General features: G+C 37.9%; 1 protein-coding gene across 24 annotated transcripts in view; it reads left to right on the top strand.

The window, feature by feature from the left end:
• The window catches only part of LOC118635724 (integrator complex subunit 6-like), a 94,194-nt gene extending 70,866 nt beyond the window's left edge, over positions 1-23,328 (top strand). For 2 of the 24 annotated variants that reach the window (XM_036270547.1, XM_036270548.1), the window contains exons 9-17: positions 2,202-2,296; positions 3,520-3,630; positions 5,814-6,032; positions 6,917-7,040; positions 8,744-8,886; positions 17,619-17,853; positions 20,600-20,971; positions 22,107-22,200; positions 22,573-22,779. In XM_036270547.1, coding sequence (XP_036126440.1) covers positions 2,202-2,296; positions 3,520-3,630; positions 5,814-6,032; positions 6,917-7,040; positions 8,744-8,886; positions 17,619-17,853; positions 20,600-20,971; positions 22,107-22,200; positions 22,573-22,681 — 1,502 coding nt within the window. In that variant the 3' untranslated portion in view covers positions 22,682-22,779. Of the gene's footprint in view, positions 1-378; positions 528-1,845; positions 1,905-2,201; positions 2,297-3,519; positions 3,631-5,813; positions 6,033-6,916; positions 7,041-8,743; positions 8,887-9,873; positions 9,979-17,618; positions 17,854-20,599; positions 20,972-22,106; positions 22,201-22,572; positions 22,848-23,256 lie in introns of those variants that run through there. The other 22 variants (XM_036270555.1, XM_036270556.1, XM_036270559.1 and 19 more) reach the window with 21 other exon arrangements.
• The last annotated feature ends 1,481 nt before the right edge of the window (positions 23,329-24,809 follow it).

Here is a 24,809-nt window from a genome sequence, read left to right on the forward strand (position 1 = left end):
GACAAGAAATAATTAGACTAAACTGGCTCCAAGATGGAATCATTGCAATCAGCATTGTTGGAAATATTAAGACTATTATTGACTGTCATTATCTAATCTGTTTATATCTAAATGTCTCTCCAGATTTTTGGTATTTAAATCTGTCAGTTAGTTTCCAAAATCTGCCTGATTTCCAACAGACTTCACTTAAAGACAGTATAACAGGGTATTTCCATGGTCTCTCCTGCCTTTCTATCAAAATATGAATGTTCTCTAAAAGACCTGTGTGCTACAATGAGCCAGTAGTCTCTTCAGATATTTTTTCTTTGTTCTTTTTACCCTGTTCGAAAAGAAAAAGAAAACCTACATTTTATGACTTCATAAATTCACTGAAATTAGTTTCAGCAGGAGTGAATCATTCATTATAGAAGTAAAAGGAAGAAAATACATGGCTGCTTTTCTTAACTAAAGTTCATTCAGAATTTCAAAGAACAGCCCATTTGTAGAGAATGTATGCACATGGCAAAGGAATGGTCTTGTCATTGGAGGTAAGCATTTGTTTTTGGATAAGAGCCAATAAAATCTGAAGAAACAAAATAGAGATTGAATTTGTATTATCTTCGGTATTTATAGTAAGTGTGGCAGGTTCATGTTGATGTCTAGGGATATCAATTTTGAATTATTATATTAGAAAAAAATATTTTTTCTTACCCTCACAAGGAAATAATGAGATATTTTAGAAATTTTTATGTGGTGTATGTAATGCATTTAGATTACTAAAATAATTATTTTTATGTGTGAAAATATAGGGGTATCTGCTTATCTAAGGAAAATATCTTTAGTTGTATTAAAGCACATGGTATTCAAGAAACATATTTAGTTGTGCAAAATTTAAACTTCAACCTAACATCTCTACTTGTTTTTACTAGTACCATCACCCAATTTTTAAAAATTATTTTTTATTTTTCAATTACAGTTGACATACACTATTATATTAGTTTCAGGTATACAACCCAGTGATTAGACATTATATAACTTACTAATTGATCATCCCAATATATCTAGTGCACAATATATAGTTATTACAATATTACTGACTATATTCCCCATGCTATACTTTACATCCCCATGACGATTTTGTAACTATCAATTTGTACTTCCCTTCAACTGTTTCACCCATATCTCCAATCCCCCTTCCATCTGGCACCCAGTTGTTAACTAATATTTGAGAAACTCAAAGTTTGGCTTAAAATGCCTGACCACTGAAATCAAAGAAATGAGGAGGGGCGAAATATGGCTAACAGAGTATAAGTTGATTGTGGAGAATCCAAAACATAATTTAGAGCTTGTCATCATTACCTAGAAATGAGAGGCTTAGCTTTTGTTCTCATATACTTTGTGAAGTCTATTACCTTGGCCTTTCAGCAAAAAGTATAACACTATTTATGTATGTATTTGTTTATTTATTATTGAAATATAATTGATATATAACATTATATTAGTTTCAGGTATACAACATGGTGATTGAATATTTGTATATATTGTAAAATGACTACCACTGTAAATTTAGTTAATATCCATCATTATACATAGTTACAAATCTTTTTCTTACAATGAGAACTTTGAAGATCTATTCTCTTAGCAACTTTCAGATATGCACTACAGTATTATTAACTATAGTCACTGTGCTGTACCTAATATCTGCATGACATTTATAACTGGGAGTTTGTACTATTTGACCACCTTCAGTCATTTTGTCCACCCCCCACCTCACCCCCACCTCTGGCAACTACCAGTCTGTTCTCTGTATCTATGGTTTCAATTTTGTTGTTGTTTTTCACATCCTCTATTTGATCCATCAACCAGTGACCATGGATTCCCCGTCAGGTGGAAATTACTACAGTAGAGTTACCAATATGTAAAAGGTAAAAAAAAAAATCACGTGGATCAGAGTTAGTGTTGTAACATTATATTTTGTTTAGCTTCACAGACAAAAGAGAAATATGTAACTTGAGAATTTATTTCATTTTCTGAAAAAATACTGTAGATAATTTTGGTAAGTAGTACCAAAAAAAGATAATCAAACTCCAATGAAAGGTTAATTCAATGTAATTAAAATTTGAGATATCTAGGAAGTGATATAATAGATGCGGGCTGCTTGATTTAGATGTTGGTATTTGGGATTAGAATAATGTAATATTTTATTTGATTTTCTCTTACAGATGACTTGTTTAAAGTTCACAAGCTTAAGCCAAATCTGAAGTGGCGACAGGCTTTTGACAGCTACTTAAAAACTCTGCCTCCATATTACCTATTAGTATGTATTTATTAACTATCAATGATGATTCTTGTCACAAGAAATGTCAATGGACCAAAAACTTTACCCCTGAAATGAGATAGTTTTTTAAAATATGTTTTGTTGATTTTTTTTAGTGAGAGAGGAAGAGGGAGAGAGATAGAAACACCAATGTGAGAGAGAAACATCAATGTGAGAAACATCAGTCGGCTGCCTCCTGCATGCTCCCTACTGGGGATCGAGCCTACAACCCAGGCATGTGCCCTGACCAGGAATCAAACCAGGACCTCTCAGTCCATGGAATGATGCTCAATCCAATGAGCCACACTGGCCGGGCTAGTTTTTTAATTTATAAATATTTGTGTCACCATTGTCTTCTCAAATTATGTGTAAGAGCTTGGAGATGTCATAGTGACGCAAAAAGAACTGTTTTGTTTATTTCCTTTAGTTGCCATGGTTATTTTTATAAAGCACATCTATATTTCTCTTATTCAAATTAATCTTACAAAATTATCATTTTGGAATTTAGGAAGAATAGGTATGGATTCATATAGTATATCAACTCCCCTTTTTAACTCTAGAAATTCTCAATATGGAGTTTTCCTCTGAAAAAAAATTCTGAAGACATTATATTTACTTATTAACTATTAAATGTGTCCTAGACACAACATGAAGTAGAGGCACTGGTGCAGGGGCAAGGTGGGGAGGGAATCCAAAATGAATAAAATATGATTTGGCCTTATTTGGATTTTTACAAGTTGAGAAACATATTCATGGTGATTTTGAACTGGTCACATAATTTAAATCAAGATTTAGCAAAATAATTTCAGAGGTGAATGTGGTAAACTTTAAGTCAAGTTTCTAGAGGTGAAAAGGCAAAACCATGGTGTCTGGTATCACTGGGAGGAGAAATTGGGGTGTGTTATTATTTACCATGGCAGGAATGGGGTACACAATAAATTGCAATATGAAATAATTTTATGACTTGGGAATTAAGACTGAAAGCAGTTTACCTGTTTTAATTTGTTACTTGCTCTTCTTATCCCACTCTCTTCTGATTTTTTTTTTCTTTCTGCTCCTTCTCTGCTATTTTCATTGCCACTTTTTAATGTTCCATGTTTGGTTTTATGTGCAGCACCTTGACTTCTAAGAAATGAATCATGTTCCTTTGCCCCTTATAACTGAACTTTGAGTATTTTAAGATTTATTCTATTCTTACTGTTGTGTATTTTGTTTCCTTATAGCCATTAAAGAAAGCACTAAGGATGATGGGAGCTCCAAATCTGATATCAGATAATTTAGATTGTGGACTTAGTTACAGTGTTATCTCTTACCTTAAAAAACTCAGCCAACAGGTAGTATTGGTAAAAACAAACAAACAAAAATCCTTTGCCCTCAGAAGTGCATTTCCTTATTCTCTAGTGTAATTGTTAATTTTTCAAATTAAATGTGTATATATTTCTACACTTTATGGATTAGTACTATGTGATTCTCTACGGCTTCTAGCTTCACCATTAAACTACAGTTAAGGGTCTGTCAGTATCATCTGATGCTGCACCATTTCTCCTTTTGCTTGCCAGTTTGTCCTACTCACAAGCTGGTTGATATTTTATGGTCTAAGAGGGGCAGAGGCTTAATAGAATTATTTCATGGGTCACATTTTGTCTATCCTCAATATGGTTTCTCCTGAAATCACATTGGGGTAGAACATCCTGTTCTTTAGGTCAGCACAATGATTTGCCTGAATTTCGATTTTAGGCAGTAAATATCCATATGCTTTTTCTTGGAGAGGAGGAGATAAGACCAGTGTTCCTCATACTAGAGGTTAATAGGCCCCAAGGGGACCTGAGGAGTGGAGTTCTATCTCCCCTATTTTTGCCCTCCATCTATTACTTTATACCCACGCCTCATTTACCATTATTCACCTTGTCCCTTACCTGCCCCTCTCTAATAGTACCTCATCCTCCACTCACCCCTACTTATATCATACTTCTCACTCTACCTAGCGCATTCTTGCAGGATGGAAATGTTTGAGAACTACTGAGTTAGAGCTTTACTGACAGACAAATGTGTTATGTTATATGACCAATTCATTCAGCAGCTTTACTTTCTTATGCACAAATGTATTCCCTGGTAGAGAACAATAGTAGAGTTTGCAGTAACTACAGTGTTTCAAGTTGGATATGTTTGGAGGTTGGGTCTTTGAAAAGCAGAGTATTAAGCAAAAAAGTGGCAGATTTCCCTATAGACCCAAAATGCCTCCACAATTTGGGGTGCTGACACACCTGGCAGGGAGCTGGCAAAAAACTTAAGTATGCTCTGGAGTGTACCAGCTCCCACCAGTCCAGTGTGTTCATAAATGCAAAGGAAGGAGAGGCAAACCCAGATTTCTGGTCTATCAAGTGTCCCCTTAACAACCGTTTTCCTCTCTGCTGATATATTTTAGTTGTTAATGTTTTGGGTTATTTATTTATTTATTTCTCTATTGATTTATATATTTTATTTGATGTTTATCTTAGGCCTTTAAGGCTGTGTCAGCAGAGTGTGGCCACAAGGAAGAATAGTGAACCGAGTTGAAACTCATGCAAGTTCTCAGGCTTTCTGGGACACATGGCTTGTATAGTTTTATACATGAGTTTTCAGGACCATTTATGGAAACAGACCCTTCATTTGCTCTTATCCCTTACTTCATGAGTTAATTTAAAAAAATAAACATACTTAATTCCAGTAATTAGGGAAAATTAATGAATATCTCTAACCAAACCACAAAAAATTCAAAATTATTTTGAGCTTACTGGACATTGGTGGAATTCCATCTTTTACAGTAAAAGAAAAGATCATTACTAATTTTAAATAGCTCTAACTACTAATTTAATAACTATGCCACCAGTGTTTCTTGAACTGTCTCAAATGTATATAAATCACAAAATATGCCCAATATATTGTTACAATACACTTTCAAGCACTATTTATCAATATGATATAATAATGTTTAGTAAAAGGATTTTTGTTGTTATTGTAAGTTAGTAAGAAACATTGAGCACATATTAAAATTATTTACTTGGTAATATTTGTTAAATTAAGCATTAATTTTTGGATGGTTCAATATTAGAACTAAAGAGTGATTTTTTTCAGTTATAATACCAATCTATGTAATCTGAATTTTAGCCCTCGTTTACATTTATAAATACGGAGTCCAAAATGAATATATAATCTAGATTATACAGTAACAAAATGTGATTTTAAATGTCTATGAATGTTATTTTTATCCACGGTTTTCATTCCCTCCATGATTCAATCATAATTTTGAAACAAAACAAGATGAAAAATGTGTCAAGTTATTTGTCTTTCTAGCAACCCCCTCTCTGTTTGCTGTGGTAATACAGGGAAGCACAGGAAAATGTTTAATTACCCGTTTTTCTGTGATTTGCAATAGAAAATTGTTCTGTGGGGTTCTTAAAGTATTATCTTTTTAAAATAGTAAAAATGACAGTGATACTATAGATTTTTTATAACATACTATGTACTTTCATTTTAGACCAAAATAGAATCAGAACGAATTCTAGCATCAGTGGGGAAGAAACCTCCCCAGGAAATTGGAATCAAAGTGAAAAATCATTCTGGAGGTGGTTTGTCTTTGACTCACAGTAAAAATTTTAGAAAACTACTGAAAAAAATCACAGGGGAAACTTCTCCAAGACTGACAGAGCTGAATACCAAAGAATTTGCTGGCTTTCAAGTAGGGTTTTTAAACAAGGTAAATTATGACATAAATAGTTTGTGTTTGAACTTGTCTGACACATTTACGTCTTTCATATTGCTTTAGTTTTGAAATAATAATTGTCCTGGTTTGGACCTTATAGTTATTGATGGACCAGTTTAGGAATTATCCTGCCAGCAGACGGCGATATGGAATTAAATGTACAAGATATGTTTGGGGGTAATGTCTGTGAAAGATAATGGGGAGAAGGAACAGGAGTAAACAAGGATAGCCTGCCTTCAGATTATGTTGCTGATCTAGCTCCTGTGAGAAGAGGGGGCAAGGAAGAAGCAATGATGATGAAGAGCTTCAAACATTGATGTAGCTGGGAGAAAGTCTTGACCAGCCCAGCAGGAATCTCTGGCAACAAGATTTCCCATAGAGGAGGTCTACATTGGGCAGAACTGGCCAGGGCCTAACACCCCCCATAATTCTCAGTCACTGGTAGGGGAAGCCTGGGAAGAGTGTGGCCTCAGCTCAAATGCTGCAGCAGATCCCCAAGCTCAGCTAACTGCACCCTGTCAGGATCAGCCATTGCTTCCTGGAGGGAGATCCTAGTGGCTCACCTCCATGGTGCCACAGGCATACATCTAGATTTTAAGCAGTGGGTCTTCAAGGCTGTCACAGGCGTAAATCTCAGGATTTGATGTTTTAAATGACATCCTTGAAAAAAGAATATTCCCAGTGGCTTTTAATGCTTTTTGAGTGTATTAGAATTCAGAACAAGGCCAGCAAGTATACATTTTCCACTGAGAAAATTCTAGTGTAGTCAATTTTAGTGAATGTAGAGTACTTTACTAAGATTTTAAGAGGGTTAAGAATTATATTTCTATAGTAAAAGCCTCAGGAGTAACTAAAATTATTTGTTTCATTTCAAATAGGATTTGAAACCTCAGACATATAGAAATGCATATGATGTTTCACGTAGAGGTCTTTTAGATCAGTTAACCAGAATGAGATCCAATCTGCTGAAAACACACAAGTTTATTGTTGGACAAGATGAAGGTAAATGAACATAGAAGTCATTTTTGTTGATTAGAAAAATGTCAAGCCTGATGTAAATGAAGGTGTTTATTACATAATGAGTAGGTTATGTTTGTAATATGTTAATGTTTAAAATGCCCATTTTTACTAAATCCCTCTATCCAGACACAAGTTTATTTTTTTCAGGTTTAAGGAAATGTGTACATTAATCCACACTTTTAGATCCTACAAGCCTCCAAATAACCCCATGAAATAGATATTTTATGCCCATTATGTGGATATGAGAACTGAGAGTGAGCATTTTAGTAGTTTGCCTAGGGTTAGTGAGTTGGAAAGTGGCAGAACCTTGGTCTGTCAGATTTTGGAAATTGCATGCCCCAACACTATATCACCCAGACTACTTTGATTAATTCAATCCGTAATTCCTCAGTTACATGAAAATAATGAACCAGATAGTGTCCAAGATCATTGGTGACAGTGTACAATTCCCCTATACTCCATTTTATTCATTTTAAACGGTCACTTTTCTATTTAAATGTGCAAATCCTAGCCCTGCCAATATGGCTCAGTGGTTGAGCATCGACCCATGCACTAAGGTTGCCATTCCGATTCCCAATCAGGGCACATGCCCAGGTTGTGGACCCAGTGCCCAGTGGGGGGCATGCAGGAGGCAGCCAGTCAATGTTCTCTCTCATCGATGCTTCTATCTTTCTCCCCCTCTTTCTTCCTCTCTCTCTAAAATCAATAAAGAAAGAAAAATAAAATAAAATAAATGTGCAAATCCTAGCCTGGCCAACCTCCTGAAATTATACACTAAGTTTTGTGGGAAGGGGATGATTTTTCTATGAAGAGAGCCTGTAGATTTAATCAAGTTCTCCAAGTGGCTGAGACCCACTAACCAAGGTTCTCTGGATGATAAGAGAAAACCATGGAGCCTACGCAATTTAAAACACAGAGCAAATATGGTGTTTTGTGTTGAGATGTTATAAGAGATGTCATTCCATTGTCAAACCTGGTTTGAAGGGTAAGGGAGCTGTTCTTGAACTAGTGATTTGAGCTTGTAGGCAGTAGTGGTGGTAGAGTGGTAATGAGTAAGATGAAAAGAGCCCTGGCCAGTTTGGCTCAGCGGTTAGAGCATCGGCCCATGGACCAGAGAGTCCAGGGTTCGGTTCCCGCAAAGGGCACATACCTCGGTTGCAGTTTGTCCCTGGCCCCGGATGGGATTGTGTGGGTGGAAACCACTCGATGTATCTCTTTCACATCGATGTTTCTCTCTCTCTCTTCCTCCCTCTCTTTCTCCTGATCTGCTGAAGATAAATGCAAAAAAAAAGTCCTCAAGTGAGGATAAAAAAAAAAAAAAAAGATGAAGAGAAATGATTTTAAGTCCTACAATGCTAGATTTGAGCTTTTATTTATTTATTTTTAGGAGAGAGAGAGGAAACCATCAATGTGAGAGAGAAACATTGATCAGCTGCCTCCTGCATGCCCCCTACTGGGGATCAAACCCACAGCCCCCAGTGTGCCCTAACCAGGAATCGAACTGGGACCTTTCAGTCCATGAGATGATGCTCAATCCACTGAGTCACACCCACTGGGCAAGATTTGAGCTTTTAGACTATCTGATGCCAACATACATATTGCTAAGCAGACTATGATCACGTCCTCTCAAAAGGACCATATACTTAAGCTACATAGCATCTGTTTCTTTTATGATGATTTTGCAGATTCCCTTCATAGTGTTCCAGTCGCACAAATGGGCAACTATCAGGAATATCTAAAGACATTGGCTTCTCCACTTCGAGAGATTGATCCAGATCAACCCAAAAGACTGCATACTTTTGGCAATCCCTTTAAACAAGATAAGAAGGTAGGATACTTATTTCTGTGTCTGCCTAAATTGCGTTATTCTTGCTATAATTCATTTCTTCTTGGTGAAATGAATGTAAAGCAGAGATTCTCCTATTAATTTAAAAGATAAAATATGACTCCAGGGCTCCTTGTGAATGGAAAGTGGGAGCCTCCTGATGCAAGTTTGTCCTGGTTGAAGAAAATAATAGCTAACATTTATTGAGTATCTAGTAGGAGCTGGTGTTTGAAATGATCATATTTAATGTTCATAACCATTCTGCAGATGAGTATCACTATCTGTCCTTTAATAAGAAAAAATAAAATTTCATAGTGGTAAAGTGGTTTACCCTAAGTGACACAGCTGCCAAGAGTCAGGATTTAAACCCATATCTTTGTGGATTCAGAGCCTGTATTCATTTCCAACCTCCACATACTAATTAATTTAATATTGAGATCACCATTTATTTCCTCTGTTTTCATTATTCAGATGTCTGGTGCTCTATCTGTATAGTGGTGAAGTGCCCCTCTTAAAATATGAAGTACAAGGAGATGTTGCTTTATTTGGATTGTCCTACTAGAGATCTAAATATGAGGGGTGTGTGTGTGTGAGAGAGAGAGAGAGAGAGAGAGAGAGATTGACTTGACCTGACCATTTAAACATGAAGACAAAGGGGATTGTGTCTGCACTCACAGAGGAGACCATTAAGGTACAGAACATGCAAACATTTCTTCTGTAACAAAACTAGTCTGAAAGGTATTCCACTTCATCCCAATCCTCAAATAATTGGAGTTTTTCTTAGCCTTTATGTGTCTTGGTTTCTTTACTTGCAGCACTGGGGATAATTATTACACCTAACTCAGAGCTCAGTAGAGTACTGAGTTAGTACATCTATACCATTTAGAACATTACCTGATATGTAGTAAATGCTAGTGAATATGTTCCCCCTTTCTATACTGTTTTGCTTTGGAAAAGTCATTTATTATGATATTATTCAAATTATTTTAGCATATATTCTTGGACTATCCTTGGATGAGAACAGAGTTAACTAACCTTCCATACTGCTGGCTATCATCTTTTATCTACCCCGAAGAGTAAAAAGCTGCTTATCTCTATCCAGCACCAAGGTGGACATATTTGAATCTCTGTGTGGTTGCTGTTGGGGGAATTACCATTTTTGTCTCCCTGCCCTTCATCATCTACATGTAGCATTTTGTACAATGATGATTATATTTTCTTAATGATGAATGTAAGGGACAAAAGCACACAAAAAGGGATAATTTCCCTTACCAAGTGTTGATTCAAATGGTTTGCAGTTCTTCATAAAGGTCACTATGTTTATTTCCATATTGGTTCCTGAGAGTTGCTCATTCTTCAAGCTTTCTGGTTAATCATGATTGTATTTTGCTTGATCAACACCTTATATTTTATTTTTTAATTAATTTTTGTTACATATGTTTCTCCTTTCTCCTCCATTGACCCTCTTCCCATTCCCACCCCCCACCCCCATAGCATTGTTGTCTGTGTCCATTGGTTATGCTTATATGCATAAGTTCTTTGGTTTATTTCTTCCCTCCCCCTGACACCTACCTCTGAGTTTTGGCATTCTGAGCCCTACTTCTGTGTCCCTGGGTCTAATTTGTTCATCAGATTATTTTGTTCATTATACTCCACAAATAAGCGATATCATGTGATTGTCTTTCTCTGAATGGCTTATTTTGTTTAGCATAATACTCTCCAGGTCCCTCCATGTCGTCTCAAAGAATAAAAGATCTTTCTTTCTTACAACTGCATAGTATTCCATGGTGTATATGTACCACACCTTTAAAAAAAATTTTTTTTTGTTTCTTTATTGATATTAGAGAGAGAAAGAGAAAGATAGAAACATTGATGACAGAGAACATCAATTGGCTGCCTCCTGCATGCCCCCCACTAGGGATCAGACCCTCAACCTGGGCATGTGCTCTGACTGGGAACTGAACCAGCGACCTCTTGGTGCATGGGTTGATGCTCAAACACTGAGCCACATGGGCTGGGCTGTACCACAGCTTTTTTATCCATTCATCTGTTGATGGACACTTGGCCTGTTTCCAGATCTTAGCTATTGTAAATGGTGCTGCTATGAACATGGGGGTACATATGTTCTTTCTGATTGGTGTTTCAGGCTTCTTAGAGTATATTCCTAGAAGTGGGATCACTGGGTCAAATGGAAGTTCAATTTTTAATTTTTTGAGGAAACACCATATTGTTTTCCATAGTGGCTGCACCAGTCTGCATTCCCAGCAGCAGTGTACTAGAGTCCCCTTTTCTCCACACCCTCGCTAGCACTTGCTGTTTGATAATTTGTTGATGGCAGCCATTCTGGCAGGTGTGAGGTAACACCTCTTAGTCATTTTAATTTGCATCTCTCTGATGATTAGTAACATTGACTATTTTTTCATATGTCTCCTGGCCATTTGTATGTCCTTTTTGGAGAGGTGTCTATTTAGATCCTCTGCCCAGTTTTTTAATTGGGTTCTTTGTCTTTGTTTTGTTGAGTTGTGTGAGCACTCTATATATTTTGGAAATTAACCCCTTATCTGCTGTATTGTTGTCAATTATGCTCTCCCATATAGGGGGTTCCCTTTCCATTTTGATGGTTGTTTCTTTTGCTGTGCATAAGCTTTCTAGTTTTATGTAGTCCCATGTATTCATTTTTTCCTTTGTTTTTCTTGCCTTAAGTGTTGTATCAGTGAAAATTCTGCTACATGTGATATCTGAGACTTTACTACCTACATTTCTTCTAGGATTTTTATGGTTTCATGTGTTACATTTAAGTCTTTTATCCTTTTGTGTTTATTCTTGTGTGTGGTGTAAGTTGGTGCTCTACTTTCATTTTTTTGCTTGTAGCTGTCCCGTTTTTCCAGCACCATTTATTAAAGAGGCTGTCTTTACTCCATTGTATGCTCTTGCCACCTTTGTCAAATATTAATTGAGCATAATGTCTTGGGTCAATTCCTGGGTTCTCTGTTCTGTTCCATTGATCTATATACCTGTTCTTGTGCCTGTACCAGGCTATTTTGATTACAATGGCTGTGTAGTATAACTTGATATCTGGTATTGTGATCCCTCCTACTTTGTTTATCTTTTTTACAATTGCTGTGGGTATTTGGGGTCTTTTTTGGTTCCATATAAACTTTTGGAGTGTTTTTCTACTTCTGTGAAATATGTCATTCCTATTTTGATGAGGATTGCATTAAATCTGTAGATTGCTTTGGGTAGTATAGACATTTTAATGATGTTAATTCTTCTAATCCATGACAAGGTATATACTTCCACTTTTTTATATCTTCCTCTATTTCTTTTTTCAATGCCCCATAGTTTTGTGTGAATAGGTCCTTTACTTCTTTGATTAAGATTATTCCTAGTTATCTGAATTTTTTTGTTGCAATGGTAAATGGAATTTTTTTTTAAGTTTCTCTTTCTGTGTGTTCAGTATTTTTGTGTAAAAATGACAGTGATTTATGGATGTTGGTTTTGTATACTGCTACTGTGCCTAATTTATTTATTAAATCCAGTTTGTTTTTTGTTGTTGTTTTTTTTTTTTTGGTACGTGTCTCTAGCGGAAAACGAACCCAGGACTCTCTGGTCTGCAGGCTGACACTCCAACCACTGAGCCAAACCAGCCAGGGCATAAATCTAGTTGCTTTTTGATGGAGTCTTTAGGGTTTTCTATGTACAATATCATGTCATCTGCAAATAATAACAGTTTCACTTCTTCCTTTCCGATTTGGATCCCTTTATTTTTCTTCTTGTCTGAGTGCTATGGCTAAGATTTCCAGTACCAGGTTAAACAAGAGTGGTGAAAATGGACATCCCTTTCTTGTTCCTGTTCTTAAGGAAAATGCTTTTAGTTTTTGCCATTGAGCATGATGTTGGCTGTAGGTTGTCATGAATGGCCTTTATAATGTTGAGATATGATTCTTCTATTCCCACTTTGCTGAGAGTTTTTATCAAAAATAGATGCTGGATTTTGTCAAATGCCTTTTCAGCATCTGTTGATATGATCACATGATTTTTATCTTTCATTTTGTTTTTGTGGTGTATCACATTTATTGATTTACAAATATTGCACCAGCCTTGCATCCCTGGGATGAATCCCACTTAATTGTGTTGTATAAAGTTTAAAAATATATTGTTGGATTCGATTTCCTAAGCTTTTGTTGAGGATTTTGGCATCTATGTTCATCAGGGATATTGGCCTGTAATTTTCTTTCTTTCTTTCCTTCTTTCTTTCCTTCTTTCTTTCTTTCCTTCTTTCTTTCTTTCTTTCTTTCTTTCTTTCTTTCTTTCTTTCTTTCTTTCTTTCTTTCTTTCATTCTTTCCTTCTTTCTTTCTTTCTCTTTTTCTTTCTTTCCTCTTTCCTTCTTTCTTTCTTTTCTTCCTTTTCCTTCCTTCCTTCCTTCCTTCCTTCCTTCCTTCCTTCCTTCCTTCCTTCCTTCTTTCTTGCCTTCCTTCCTTCTTTCCTTCCTTCTTTCTTTCCTTCTTTCCTTCCTTCCTTCTTTCTTTCCTTCCTTCTTTCCTTCCTTCCTTCTTTCCTTCTTTCCTTCTTTCCTTCCTTCTTTCCTTCCTTCTGTCCTTCTTTCCTTCTTTCCTTCCTTCTGTCTTCTTTCCTTCCTTCTGTCTTCCTTCCTTCCTTCCTTCCTTCCTTCCTTCCTTCCTTCCTTCCTTCCTTCCTTCCTTCCTTCCTTCCTTCATGTCCCTAGCAGGAACCAAACTTGGGACTCTCTGGTCCACAGGCCGACACTCCAACCGCTGAGCCAAACCGTCCAGGGCTGTAATTTAGTGTCTTTATCTGGTTTGGGGATTAGAATTATGCTGGCCTCATAAAAAGACCTTGAACATTTTTCTTACTCTTGAATTTTTTGGAATAGTTTGAGGGAAATGGGTGTTCTTCTTTGAATGTTTGGCAAAACTACCCTGTGTAGATGTCTGGACCAGGGCTTTTGTTTGCTAAGATTTTATTGATTACTTCTTCTATTTCCTTAATTGTTATTGGTCTGTTTAGGTTTTCCGACTCTTCCCAGTTGAGTTTTTGAATGTATATGATTCTAAGAATATGTCCATTTTGCCTAGGTTGTTGAATGTGTTAGCATATAATTGTTCATAGTATTATTTTTATAATCCTTTGTATTTCTTTGTTGTCCATTGTTACTTCACCTCTTTCACTTCTGATTTTATTAATTTAGGTTCTCTCTCTTTGTTTCTTGGTGAGTCTGGCTAAAGGTTGATCAATCTTTATTATCTTTTAAAGAACCAAGCTCTTGGTTTCAGTGATCTTTTGTATTGTTTTTATATTCTCTATATTACTTATTTCTGCTCTGATTTTTATTATTTCCTTACTTCTACTAAGTCTGGGTTTTTCTTTTGGTTCTCTTTCTAAATCTTTTAAGTTGTTGGCTTAGATAGTTTATTGGAAATTTTTCTTCTTTCTTGAGGTAGGCCTGTATTGCTGTGAATTTTTCTCTCAGGACTGATTTGCTGTGTCCCATAGATTTTGTATTGTTGTGTGTTTATTTTCATTAGTTTTCAGAAAGTTTTTTATTTCTTTCTTGATCTCATTGGTAATCCACTCATTGTTTAATAACATGCTATTTAGCCTCCATGTCTTTTAAAGTATTTGAGTGTTTTATTGTAATTGGTTTCTAGTTTCATGCCTTTATAATCTGAGAAGATGCTTGATATGATTTCAATCTTCTTGAATTTGTAGAGACTTAGTTTGTGTCCTAACATGTGGTCTATCTTTGAGAATGTCCCGTGTGTACTTGAGAAGAATGTATATTCTGCAGCTTTGGGTTGAAATGTTCTGTAAATATCAATTCAGTCTAACAGATCTAGTTCATCATTTAAGGACTCTGTTTTCTTATTAATTTTTTCTCTAGAAGGTCTATCTAGTGGTGTCAGTGGGGTGTTAAAGTCACCCACTATGATTGTATTAGTATTGATCTCTTGCTCGTAGTCCTCCAGAAGTTTTTAAATATATTTTGGTGCTCTCAGGTTTGGTGCATATATGTTTACCAGGGTTATATCCTCTTGTTGGATTGATTCTTTTAATATTAAGTAGTGACCTTCTTTGTCTCTTATTATGCCCCTGGGTTTGAAGTCTATCTTATCTTATCAAATATGGCTATTGCTATGCCAGCTTTTTTTTTTTTCATTTCCATTTGCCTGGGAAATTTTTTTCTATCCTTTCACTTTCATGAGTCTTTTGTTGTGAAGTGGGTCTCTTGTAGACAGCATAAATGTGGGTCATATTTTCTTATCCAATCAGCTATCCTATGTCTTTGATTGGAGCATTTAAGCCATTTACATTTAAGGTTATTATTTATAGGTACTTATTAGTTGCCATTTTATTGTATGCCTGTGTTCCTCTCTCTCTATTTCTTCTTCTCCTTATAATAGTTCCTTTAGCTTTTCTTGTAGTGTTGGTTTGGTCATGGTAAATTCCTTCCGTTTTTTGTTAGTTTGTTTTTTGTTTATTTTGTCTGTGAAGCTCTTTATGTCTCCTTCAATTTTGAATAATAGTCTTGGATTCAGACCCTTGCCTTTCATTACTTTGTGTATTTCATGCCACTCCCTTCTGGCTTGCAGTGTTTCTATTGAGAAATGAGCTGACAGTCTAATGGGAGCTCCCTTGTAGTTAACTTTCTCTCTCTTGCTGCCTTTAAGCTTCTTTCTTTGTGTTTAATGTTTGCCATTTTAATTGTGATGTGTCTAGCTGTGAGTCTTTTTGGGTTCTTCTTACTTGGGACTCTATGTTTCCTGGATTTGTGTGACTTTTTCCTTCACCAAATTAAGGAAGTTTTCTGTCATTATTTTTTCAAACAGGTTCTCCATTCCTTTCTCCGATTTTCTCATTCTGGTACTCCTATGATGCGAATGTTGTTATGTTTCGATTGTCCCAAAGCTCCCTTAAACTCTCCTCCTGCTTTTTAATTTTTTTCTCATTTCCTGCTTTATTTGGGTATATTTCTCTACCTTGTGTTCTGACTCACTGATTTGGTCTTCAGCTTCTTCTAATCTACTACTGAATCCTTCTAAAGTATTTTTTGTGTCAGCTATGTCATTCTTTATTTCCACTTGATTTTTATGCAGAGCTTCTACCTCTTTATTTATGCTGATGTAGCTCTCACTGAGCTCTTATAATTTTCATTAAGTTGCTTGTAGTTCTCACCAAATTGTTTGAGCCCCCTTAAAATCATTGCTTTGAATTCTTTATCTGACAACTTGCTTCCTTGCATGTCCTGTAGTTCCTTTTGTGGTGATTCCTCCTTTTCTTTCATTTGGGTGTTGTTTTCTTCGTCTCACCATTTTAGCAATCTGGTAGTTCTAGGCCTGGTGAGCGATGTTGGGATGTATAGGCAGGTCAGTGTGTATCAAATAAGGCTGCTGTGCCTACCAGACTGTTTTGGTGCTTGGTGCCTCTTGCCTCCTGTGGGTACTGGAGAATTGACATGTAGTGACTGGTATCGGTCTGTTGTGGTAGGCATTGCTGGAGTGCATGGGTTCAGCTGGTGCTCTGTTGGGGTGCACTGTTGCCTGGTGGGGCTCAGCTTCTGATCAATCACTGCTAATGCTGCTGGGAGCATGTGTCAGCTCCCAGTTTGAGCTGCTACTGCTGCTACTGTTGCCAGGTGGTGTTCTCAGCTCCCAATCCTCTGGTGCTGTTGGGGGCTGAGGGTGCTCAGCTCCCGGGACTTTGCTGCTACTGGTGGAGGGGCTCCACTGCAAATCTGCTGCTGTGGTTGTAAGGGACAATTCTCGGGTGCCCGACCCTTGTTGCTGCTTGGGCTGGGGCACTGCTCCTGATCACCTCTGCTGGTGCTGCTGGGGATGGATCTCAGCTGCTGATCTACACTGCTGCTGCCTGGGGATAGATGTCTGTTCCAGAGCCTATGTCCTGTGGGTGTGTCTTGGCTCCAGAGCCTCAGCTGCTGTTGGAGGTAGGGCTTCACTCACGCCTAGTCACTGCTGCTTTGTGGAAGGTTTTGGGTTCCCATGTTGGGCTACTGTTGCTGGTGGTGGTGCTCAGCTCTGATCAGGCTGCTGCTATTGAGGGTGTTGCTCTGCTCCCGAGCTGGTGCTACTGCAGCTGCCATGGGGAATGGTGCTCGGCTCCTGACTGGTTGCTGCTTCCGCAAGCAGGTACCTTGACAGTACCTCTACTGTGCACTGGTCCGCATTGACACAGCAGGGTTCACTGGTCCGATGGTGTAAGGTACACTGGTGGACTCAGGTTGTTCAACCCTAGCTGCTCCCCAGTGTCTCCTCCCTGAGAAGTCCAACGGATCTTCCAAAATGACAGGACCTTCTGGCCACACTGGGAAAAGCATCCTGACAAGCCACTTACTGTGGTAGCTGGGTACTCCCTAGTTCACAGCACTGGAACCCTCTGTCCCACGTTTCTGCACTGCTCAAGGTTGCTCGTCCACACACGTCCACTCACTCTCTCTCTCACACTCGCTTACACTCTCACACAGTCACCCTCGCTTCGGTCCTGCCCACAGCCATCTTTTTCATCCATCAACACCTTATATTTTAATTTCTTCCTTGTTTCATTTAGACTGGATTAAAATTGAGTAGCATTTTTTCAGAACAGTCAGTGTGGGGCATAAAATTTTGACCCATGATTAAGACCTATAATGATGATGTAATGCATATGAAGTGTGCTTCCAGTGTTGTCTTTAATGGACTATGTTCATTGATTTTTTTAGGGAATGATGATTGATGAAGCAGATGAATTTGTAACAGGACCACAAAACAAAGTGAAACGTCCTGGAGAACCCAACAGCCCTCTGTCATCTAAGAGAAGGCGGAGTATGTCCCTGCTGTTGAGGAAACCACAAACACCACCTACTGTAACTAACCATGTGGGCAGAAAGGGACCACCCTCAGCCTTGTGGTTCCCATCTTATCCAAACCTCATAAAACCCACTCTTGTACATACAGGTATAGAGTAGTGGTTGTGCTTTCCTTATGGCTCCTAGAGGACTAAGACAGTAAACAGTTTTATTTTTCTTTGTATTCATTTCTTTCATATTCAGTTTCCTTTATTAAGGAAACCAAAATGAAATCATCAATGTGGTAGGTACAGAGGGCCCAGGGGAAATAGATACCCTGTTTAAAAGACCTCAATTTCTATGAGGGGGGAAGATCCATACTTACATAGTAATTAACAAAAAAAATGGAGAATTGGAGAGATATGAGCATGTTTGTCTTGCCAGGGCAAGGCATAATGAGGTGCAAATATTTGGAGTTGCTGCTTGAGTCAGAGTTATAGAGCAGGTTCCTGAGGCACTAGGAGCAAATGGACACAATAAGAAGATGGATGTGCACTTGCTCTCTATGTCCCCATCTTCTCTTTATGCTTTAACCCAGTGCAGTCTGGCTCTGCTTCCTCCACTCCACTGAAACAGATCTCATCAAGGGTCACTGTATCTGCTGCACATTGCCATTATTTCTTAGCATCATTTGACACAGTTGTTCACTCTCTCCTTCATGGAAACTTTCTTGGGTTCCCAGATACCACCATCTCCTGGGTTTTTCCTCATTTCATAACAACTTTTCATTCTCTTTTCTGGTTTCTCCCCTTCTTTCCAACCTCTAAATAGTGTAGGGACTCAAAGCTAGATTCTGGATCCTCTCCTCTTCACTGCACTCACTCTCTAAGTGATCCCATGCAGTGTCATGGCTTTAAATAAGATTTACATTTCAACAACTCAGATATTTATACCTCTAGACTACAACTTGCTCCAAACCCCAGACTCATAATTAACTGTGGACACCGTGTCACCACTTAGGTGACTAATGGACATATAAAACTCGGTAGGTTTTGCTTGTTTCACTGAACAGCTGAAATTCCTTCTTTCTGAAACATCTCTATTTACAGCCTTCCCCAGGGCAGTTAAGGACACCATCCAGCAGTGTGTTGGTAAAGTTGTGACAGCTGGCTCTCCATGGGTGCAGGGGTTGTGAGGGTGGAGAAGCCCTGGATCACAGCATTTGCAGATTCCTACAGTGTAAATAATGCCAACATTATCGATGTCAAGCTAGCAATGTCAGGTCACTGAACAAGATCAGGAAGAGATGCACACAATCCACTCTAATGGGCAGTTGTGTACCAGCACCTGCACACTGCTGGCATTATTTATCCAGTGGTTCAGGTGAAAAACCATAGAGACACCACAATTTCTCCTTTATTACTCTCACTTCAGTGCATGAGCAAGTCTAGGCAACTTGACAACCAATATAATTATTGCATCCCACATTTCTCTCTGTCCCTCAGTCTATGGTGCCATCATCTGTCTGTCACCAAGCTACTACAATAGCTTCTTATTTGATTACCAGGCTGCCCATCTTCTCCTTGTCTAACCTATTTCTGCCAGAGTGATCGTGTCAACATGGAAATTAGATCATGCCATATTCATTCCTGAAAACTCAATAATATCAACTTTCCTATGCACTCACAAGAGAACGTGTTCTCCTTACTCTAGTCTACAAAATCTTCACGACCTGGCCCTGCTGTCCTCTTTTTTTTTTTTTTTTTTTAATTGAATTTATTGGAGTGACATTGGTTAATAAAATTCCATGGGTTTCTACAATTCTATAATACATTGTCTGTATATTGTTTTGTGTTTATCACCTCAAGTCACGTCTCCTTCAATCACCATTTATCCCCCCTTATACTCTCTTCCAGCCATCCTCTCAACACATGTCCTATCTGTGTCCTCCTTGCTTTCTCTGCCTCTGTCCTTTACTCGATGGTCCTGGCTCAAACCTTCCTAGGGGCCCTGCACTTGCCCTTACCACAGCTTGGAACCTCCTCTGCATGTGCACAGGGCAGGCTCTTTGTACTCCTACAGCCTCTGCCCAAAGGACACCTCCTCAGAAGGCCTTGCCCAACCACCCTGTCCATTGAGGATCCCCTTTCTGCTCTCTGTCACATCCCTGCTTACTTCTCCTTAACTTAAATTCAAACTCATCATTTCATTTTCTCATTGTGCCCTTACTGTCTGACTTCCCATGAGAATGTAGGTTCCATAAGGGTAGGGATTATTTCTGTCTGTCTTGTTCACTGTTTATCCCCATCTCCTGGCATGGTGCCTGGCACAGGGGAGAATGAGAAAATGAAGTAGGGGTGACATACTTTTAGTAAAAATAAATTCACTTTTCTGAAACAGAAAAAATAGATGAGTAAGATGATATACTGACTGGGATTTTTTATTATGGAGTGCATATAGAGCCTTTACACCAAACAGCCACCTCTGTTTTCTCAGATCTGTTGAGGTTGAGAGGAGGGAGGATGAAAGGGACCCACATAATCTGATGTCAAGCTTAGTAAAGCATGGTATGTTATAGGTGAATTATAGAAATCATGACATCAAGTGAAACTTGCTGCTTTTCAGCTTGTAAAGCATAAGCTGCGACTAAACCATGAGTGCCAGAGGTCTGAGAATATTTATTAGTTGTACTGTTTTAGTTTCCATATGTATTCATAGTGCCATGAAGAAAAGAAAGTGGTTTACTTGTGTTATCTTCCTGAGCTCAACTGGAGGGGTCTCAGACTCCATCTTGTAACATCTTCTTGCTTTATGAAAAAAAACAATTTCCTCATAACTGAGAAGCACTGGGATCCACCTGTGGAGCTGATATAATGCACCTACCTCACAGCTCAGCTTCTTAATTTGGTTTCCAGATGCTACTGTTACTCATGATGTCCATGAGGAGAAGATGGAAAATGGTCAAATCCCACCTGATGGGTTCTTGTCAAAATCTGCGGCACCAGAGTTTATGAATATGACAGGAGATGGTATTCCATCCAACCAATTGGATTCTCTATCTGATGACTTTACTAGTCTAAGAAAAGATGACTTGATTAACAAACCTGGTAGTAATGCACTTGTTGGAAGAATCAAAAACTGCAGTGTCTCTGCAGATGACCAAAAAGTCTCAGTATCATCTTTTGAAACTGTGCCAAATACATTGCAAATAACTCCTGCTATGGCACAAGGAATCAATGCTGATATAAAACATCAGTTAATGAAGGAAGTTCGAAAATTTGGACGAAGTAAGTAGTGAAAGAATATCCTTGAATCATATGAGAAGTCCCTCTTGTTGTATAATTCAGAATAGATTCAGGCTCTCTCTTGACGTGCATTTTGGGGAGGCATTGGGTTTTCACAAAATTTAAAGTGATTCCTCATGCTTTAACTGAAAAGATCAAATACAGTTTTCTCTCTTTCCCCCCGTTATTGTAATAGTTTTCTTTTGCTGCTATACCATGTCACTATAAACTTTGTGGCTTAAAACTATATTATTTTATGGTTGTGGAAGTCAGAATTCTGAAATGATTGCCACTGGGCTAACATGAAGGTGTTGGAAGACCAGCATTCCTTCTGGAGGGTCTGGAGAGAATCTGTTTCCTTGCCTGTTCCTACTTCTATTGGCTGCCTGTGTTCCTTAGATCATGATCCCTTCCTCCACCTTCAAACCAGCAATGTTAGCACTTTCTCTCCTCTCTAACCTCTGCTCCCATCCTTACATCTTTTCTCTCTGATTCTGACTCTACTGCCTCTCTTTTAATTATTTATTTTTTTATCCTAACCCGAGGACATTTTTTTATATTTTGTTCAGATAGAGTGGGAGGGAGAGAGAGAGAGAGAAACATCGACGTGAAAGGGACACATCGAGTGGTCGCCACCCACACGACCCAACCAGGGCCAGGGACAAACTGCAACCAAGGTACGTGCCCTTAGTGGGAACCGAACCCGGGTCTCTCCAGACCGCAGGCCAACGCTCCAATTGCTGAGCCAAACTGGCCAGGGCATACTGCCTCTCTTTTAGAAGGATATTTGTGATTATCTGGGCCTACATGCACAAACCTGGGTAATCTCATCTCAAGATCCATAATAATTACATCTGCAAAATAAAGTCCCTTTTGCTATGTAAGGTAACATATTCACAGGTTTGGGGGTTAGGACATGGACAGTGCTGGGGACCATTATTCAGCCTACCACTTTGGTCAGTGTTTGCAAATGTTTCCTCAGTAGATATGTGCACATGTTTTGATTTGAGTGTTTAAAACACAAACTATATGTAACTTTCCACCCATGAAGAATGATTACTGAGAATGTATAAAGATTGAATTTTCTTTCCCATTTGTATTTTTTAAAATACTGACGTTTTTTTAAAAATATCTTCAGAGTATGAAAGAATTTTCATTTTGCTCGAAGGAGTACAAGGACCTCTTGCAGTCAAGAAACAATTTGTTGAATTCACCATCAAGGAAGCTGCAAGGTGGGTGTAAAGAGGAGCTCGTTTTTTTTTTAAGTACTAGGGCCCAATGCAAGACAGGGGGAGGAATAGGCTCTGCTGTGTTTTGCTCAAACCCCCGCCCTCACTCATAGTTGAAGCTGTCTCCAGAAGCATTTCGATATTATCTGAATTAACTAATTCACCCAACTCTATGGAGCCTTGTAGGCTCACAGCTGTCTAAGGTGGGTTTGGCCCCTCAAGTGGCACTGTTAGTATTTGCTAAACCCTATCTTTACATGAGGATATGTTTCTGTTCTATGTTAATTGTCAGTTCCAACTGTACCCGGCACAGTGCCTTGCATATCATAGTGCTTTAAGTATCTTTTAGTTAATAACATTTCTCTTTATTTTTAGGTTTAAAAGACGAGTCTTAATCCAGTACCTTGAGAAGGTGCTAGAAAAAATAGATCCCTACCACCTTCTCAACAATGTTAATCACGTCAACAGCAGGTCATCATGTTAATGCAAAGACCAAGGAGAAAAAAAAAGACATGTTTTCTGTGCTATAGGATGGAACAGGATATCATTGAAGCTTCCTGGAATGTTTTAGCCAAGGGAATTGCCTTCCAGAAGCCAAGAAAAAGTAGTGAAGATTTTTTTTTTTTTTTTAGGATTTTCTGACAGTAAAAAAGTATTAATTTGTTTTGTTTGTTTTTTTTCTTTTCACAATTGCGGAAGGTAATGCTGTTAATGCAGCAGGTTAAATTTAATAAACACTATTGCCCCTTCCACAGGTGATAAAGGTTCACTCATCTGGGCATTTCCAGACTGACTAGGGCCCACCTGCAAGTGGAGCACTACTTGGTGCTCTTACTATGTCCTTTAGAAATAATAGATGTTCAGAATCCAACTGGTAATCTGGTGTGTGCTGAACAATGTTTTCAACCATTTCCAGCTGTGCCTTTTAAACCATGACATATTCATTACAGTTTGAATCAAAGAGTAAGAAAGCTGCTATTGGGATAACATTTCTCTGTGGGAGTGGGACAGGGAGAGTCATCAAACAGTCTACCTCCAACTCTCTTCTATTTTGTCTAGAGACATTACAAAGTGCGTCTGAGGCTGCCCCAACCTGACATTTGTTCTTGCATGTGATGACAGAAAGTCTTCAGGTGGACTTGTATATTTTGTGCTTTGAAAGCACTAAAGGGAAAATGATGTATATATTTTCTTTCATGTTTATACAAAGGTTTATATGGAGCAGTATTGTTATGTTTGTATTAATATTCAAAAATTATGCATACAAAGAGATTTTGACTTTGAATATATGAAATAAATCATTTTATTGATTCTCACAAGTTAATACTAAGAGAAATTTCTAGTTTTGTCTTGTTATTTGTTATTCTTTTCAGAAGAAATGTACACACAGTTCAATTAAGATATTAATATAAGGATTTAAATTTCAAAATGTCACTCACAGAACTGAATGATGGGGAAAATGGTGGAGTAGGGTACTCTGGAGGTCAATCCTTCTCCAAAAATACTAAAAACCCAGGGTGGGATTGAATGGTCAAAATCAAGTTTATTGGAACTCTGGAAGATAGTCAAAAGTTTATAGCAACCAAGCAAATGCTGAATCAGGAGAAAAGTCATTGACACATGATAGGAGAGTTTAGTGGCATTTTAACTTATTCTTGCCCCATTTCTCTCCCTGGTATAGCAGTAGTCTTGAAGATAGCAGCCTGCATTCCAAGTGTGGGTTCCTGGTTCTGGAGAGAGGAGAGTAGACCTTATTCCCAAGGAATCGCATTTGTCTGTTCGAACCTATCTGGGGGGCTCCCTTAAGATCTGACACAAGGGGGTTGATTGCTTTTGTTTCACCTAACTCCACAATCTCTCGAGGTGGAAAATCAGCTATGTGGAGAATGGTCCTGAAAAATATTGAAATGTAAGTGAACAACCTGCTTCTGTGTATGAAAAACACTAGACATGCCAAAATGCTGGGAGGGAAAACTGAGGAGAGAGAGACTTTGGAGAATAAGGGCTTTAAAATATTCTTGTGTATACTTGGGCATCTAGAAAACCAGGTGCATGACCTGGGCAAAACTCAAGAGTCAGAAGAGACCTGAGAAGACCATATAATTTTATTTCTGCCTCATCTTTAGGATTAGCACAGTGATAGATAAAACAAGTTGTCAGAGGATCAATAAAGAAATAGAGGACTTGAACAACACTATAAACCAATTATATGTAATAGATACCTACAGAACACCCCACCCAACAACAGCAGAGTACATTCTTCTCAAGTGCTCACAGAGTATTCTCAAGAACAGACCATATATGAAGCCACAAAATAAGTTAATACATTTTTAAAGATTGAAACCATGCAACGTAATTTCTTTGCCATAGTGGAGTCAACTAGAAATCAATAACAGAAGTTGAACTTTCACCTCATACCATATACAAAAATTAACTAAAAATGAACCAATACCTAACTATATATGAGCTTAACATCATAAAAATCTTAGAAAGAAACTTTAGAGTAAATCTTTGTGACCTTGGATTTAAAATATGACAAAAGCGCAAGCAACAAAAGAAAAATATAAATAGACCATCAAAATTAAAAGTTTAGTACATCAAAGAACTCTATT

This window comes from Molossus molossus, unplaced genomic scaffold, assembly GCF_014108415.1.
Source record: "Molossus molossus isolate mMolMol1 unplaced genomic scaffold, mMolMol1.p scaffold_m16_p_2, whole genome shotgun sequence".
Lineage (NCBI taxonomy): Eukaryota > Metazoa > Chordata > Mammalia > Chiroptera > Molossidae > Molossus > Molossus molossus.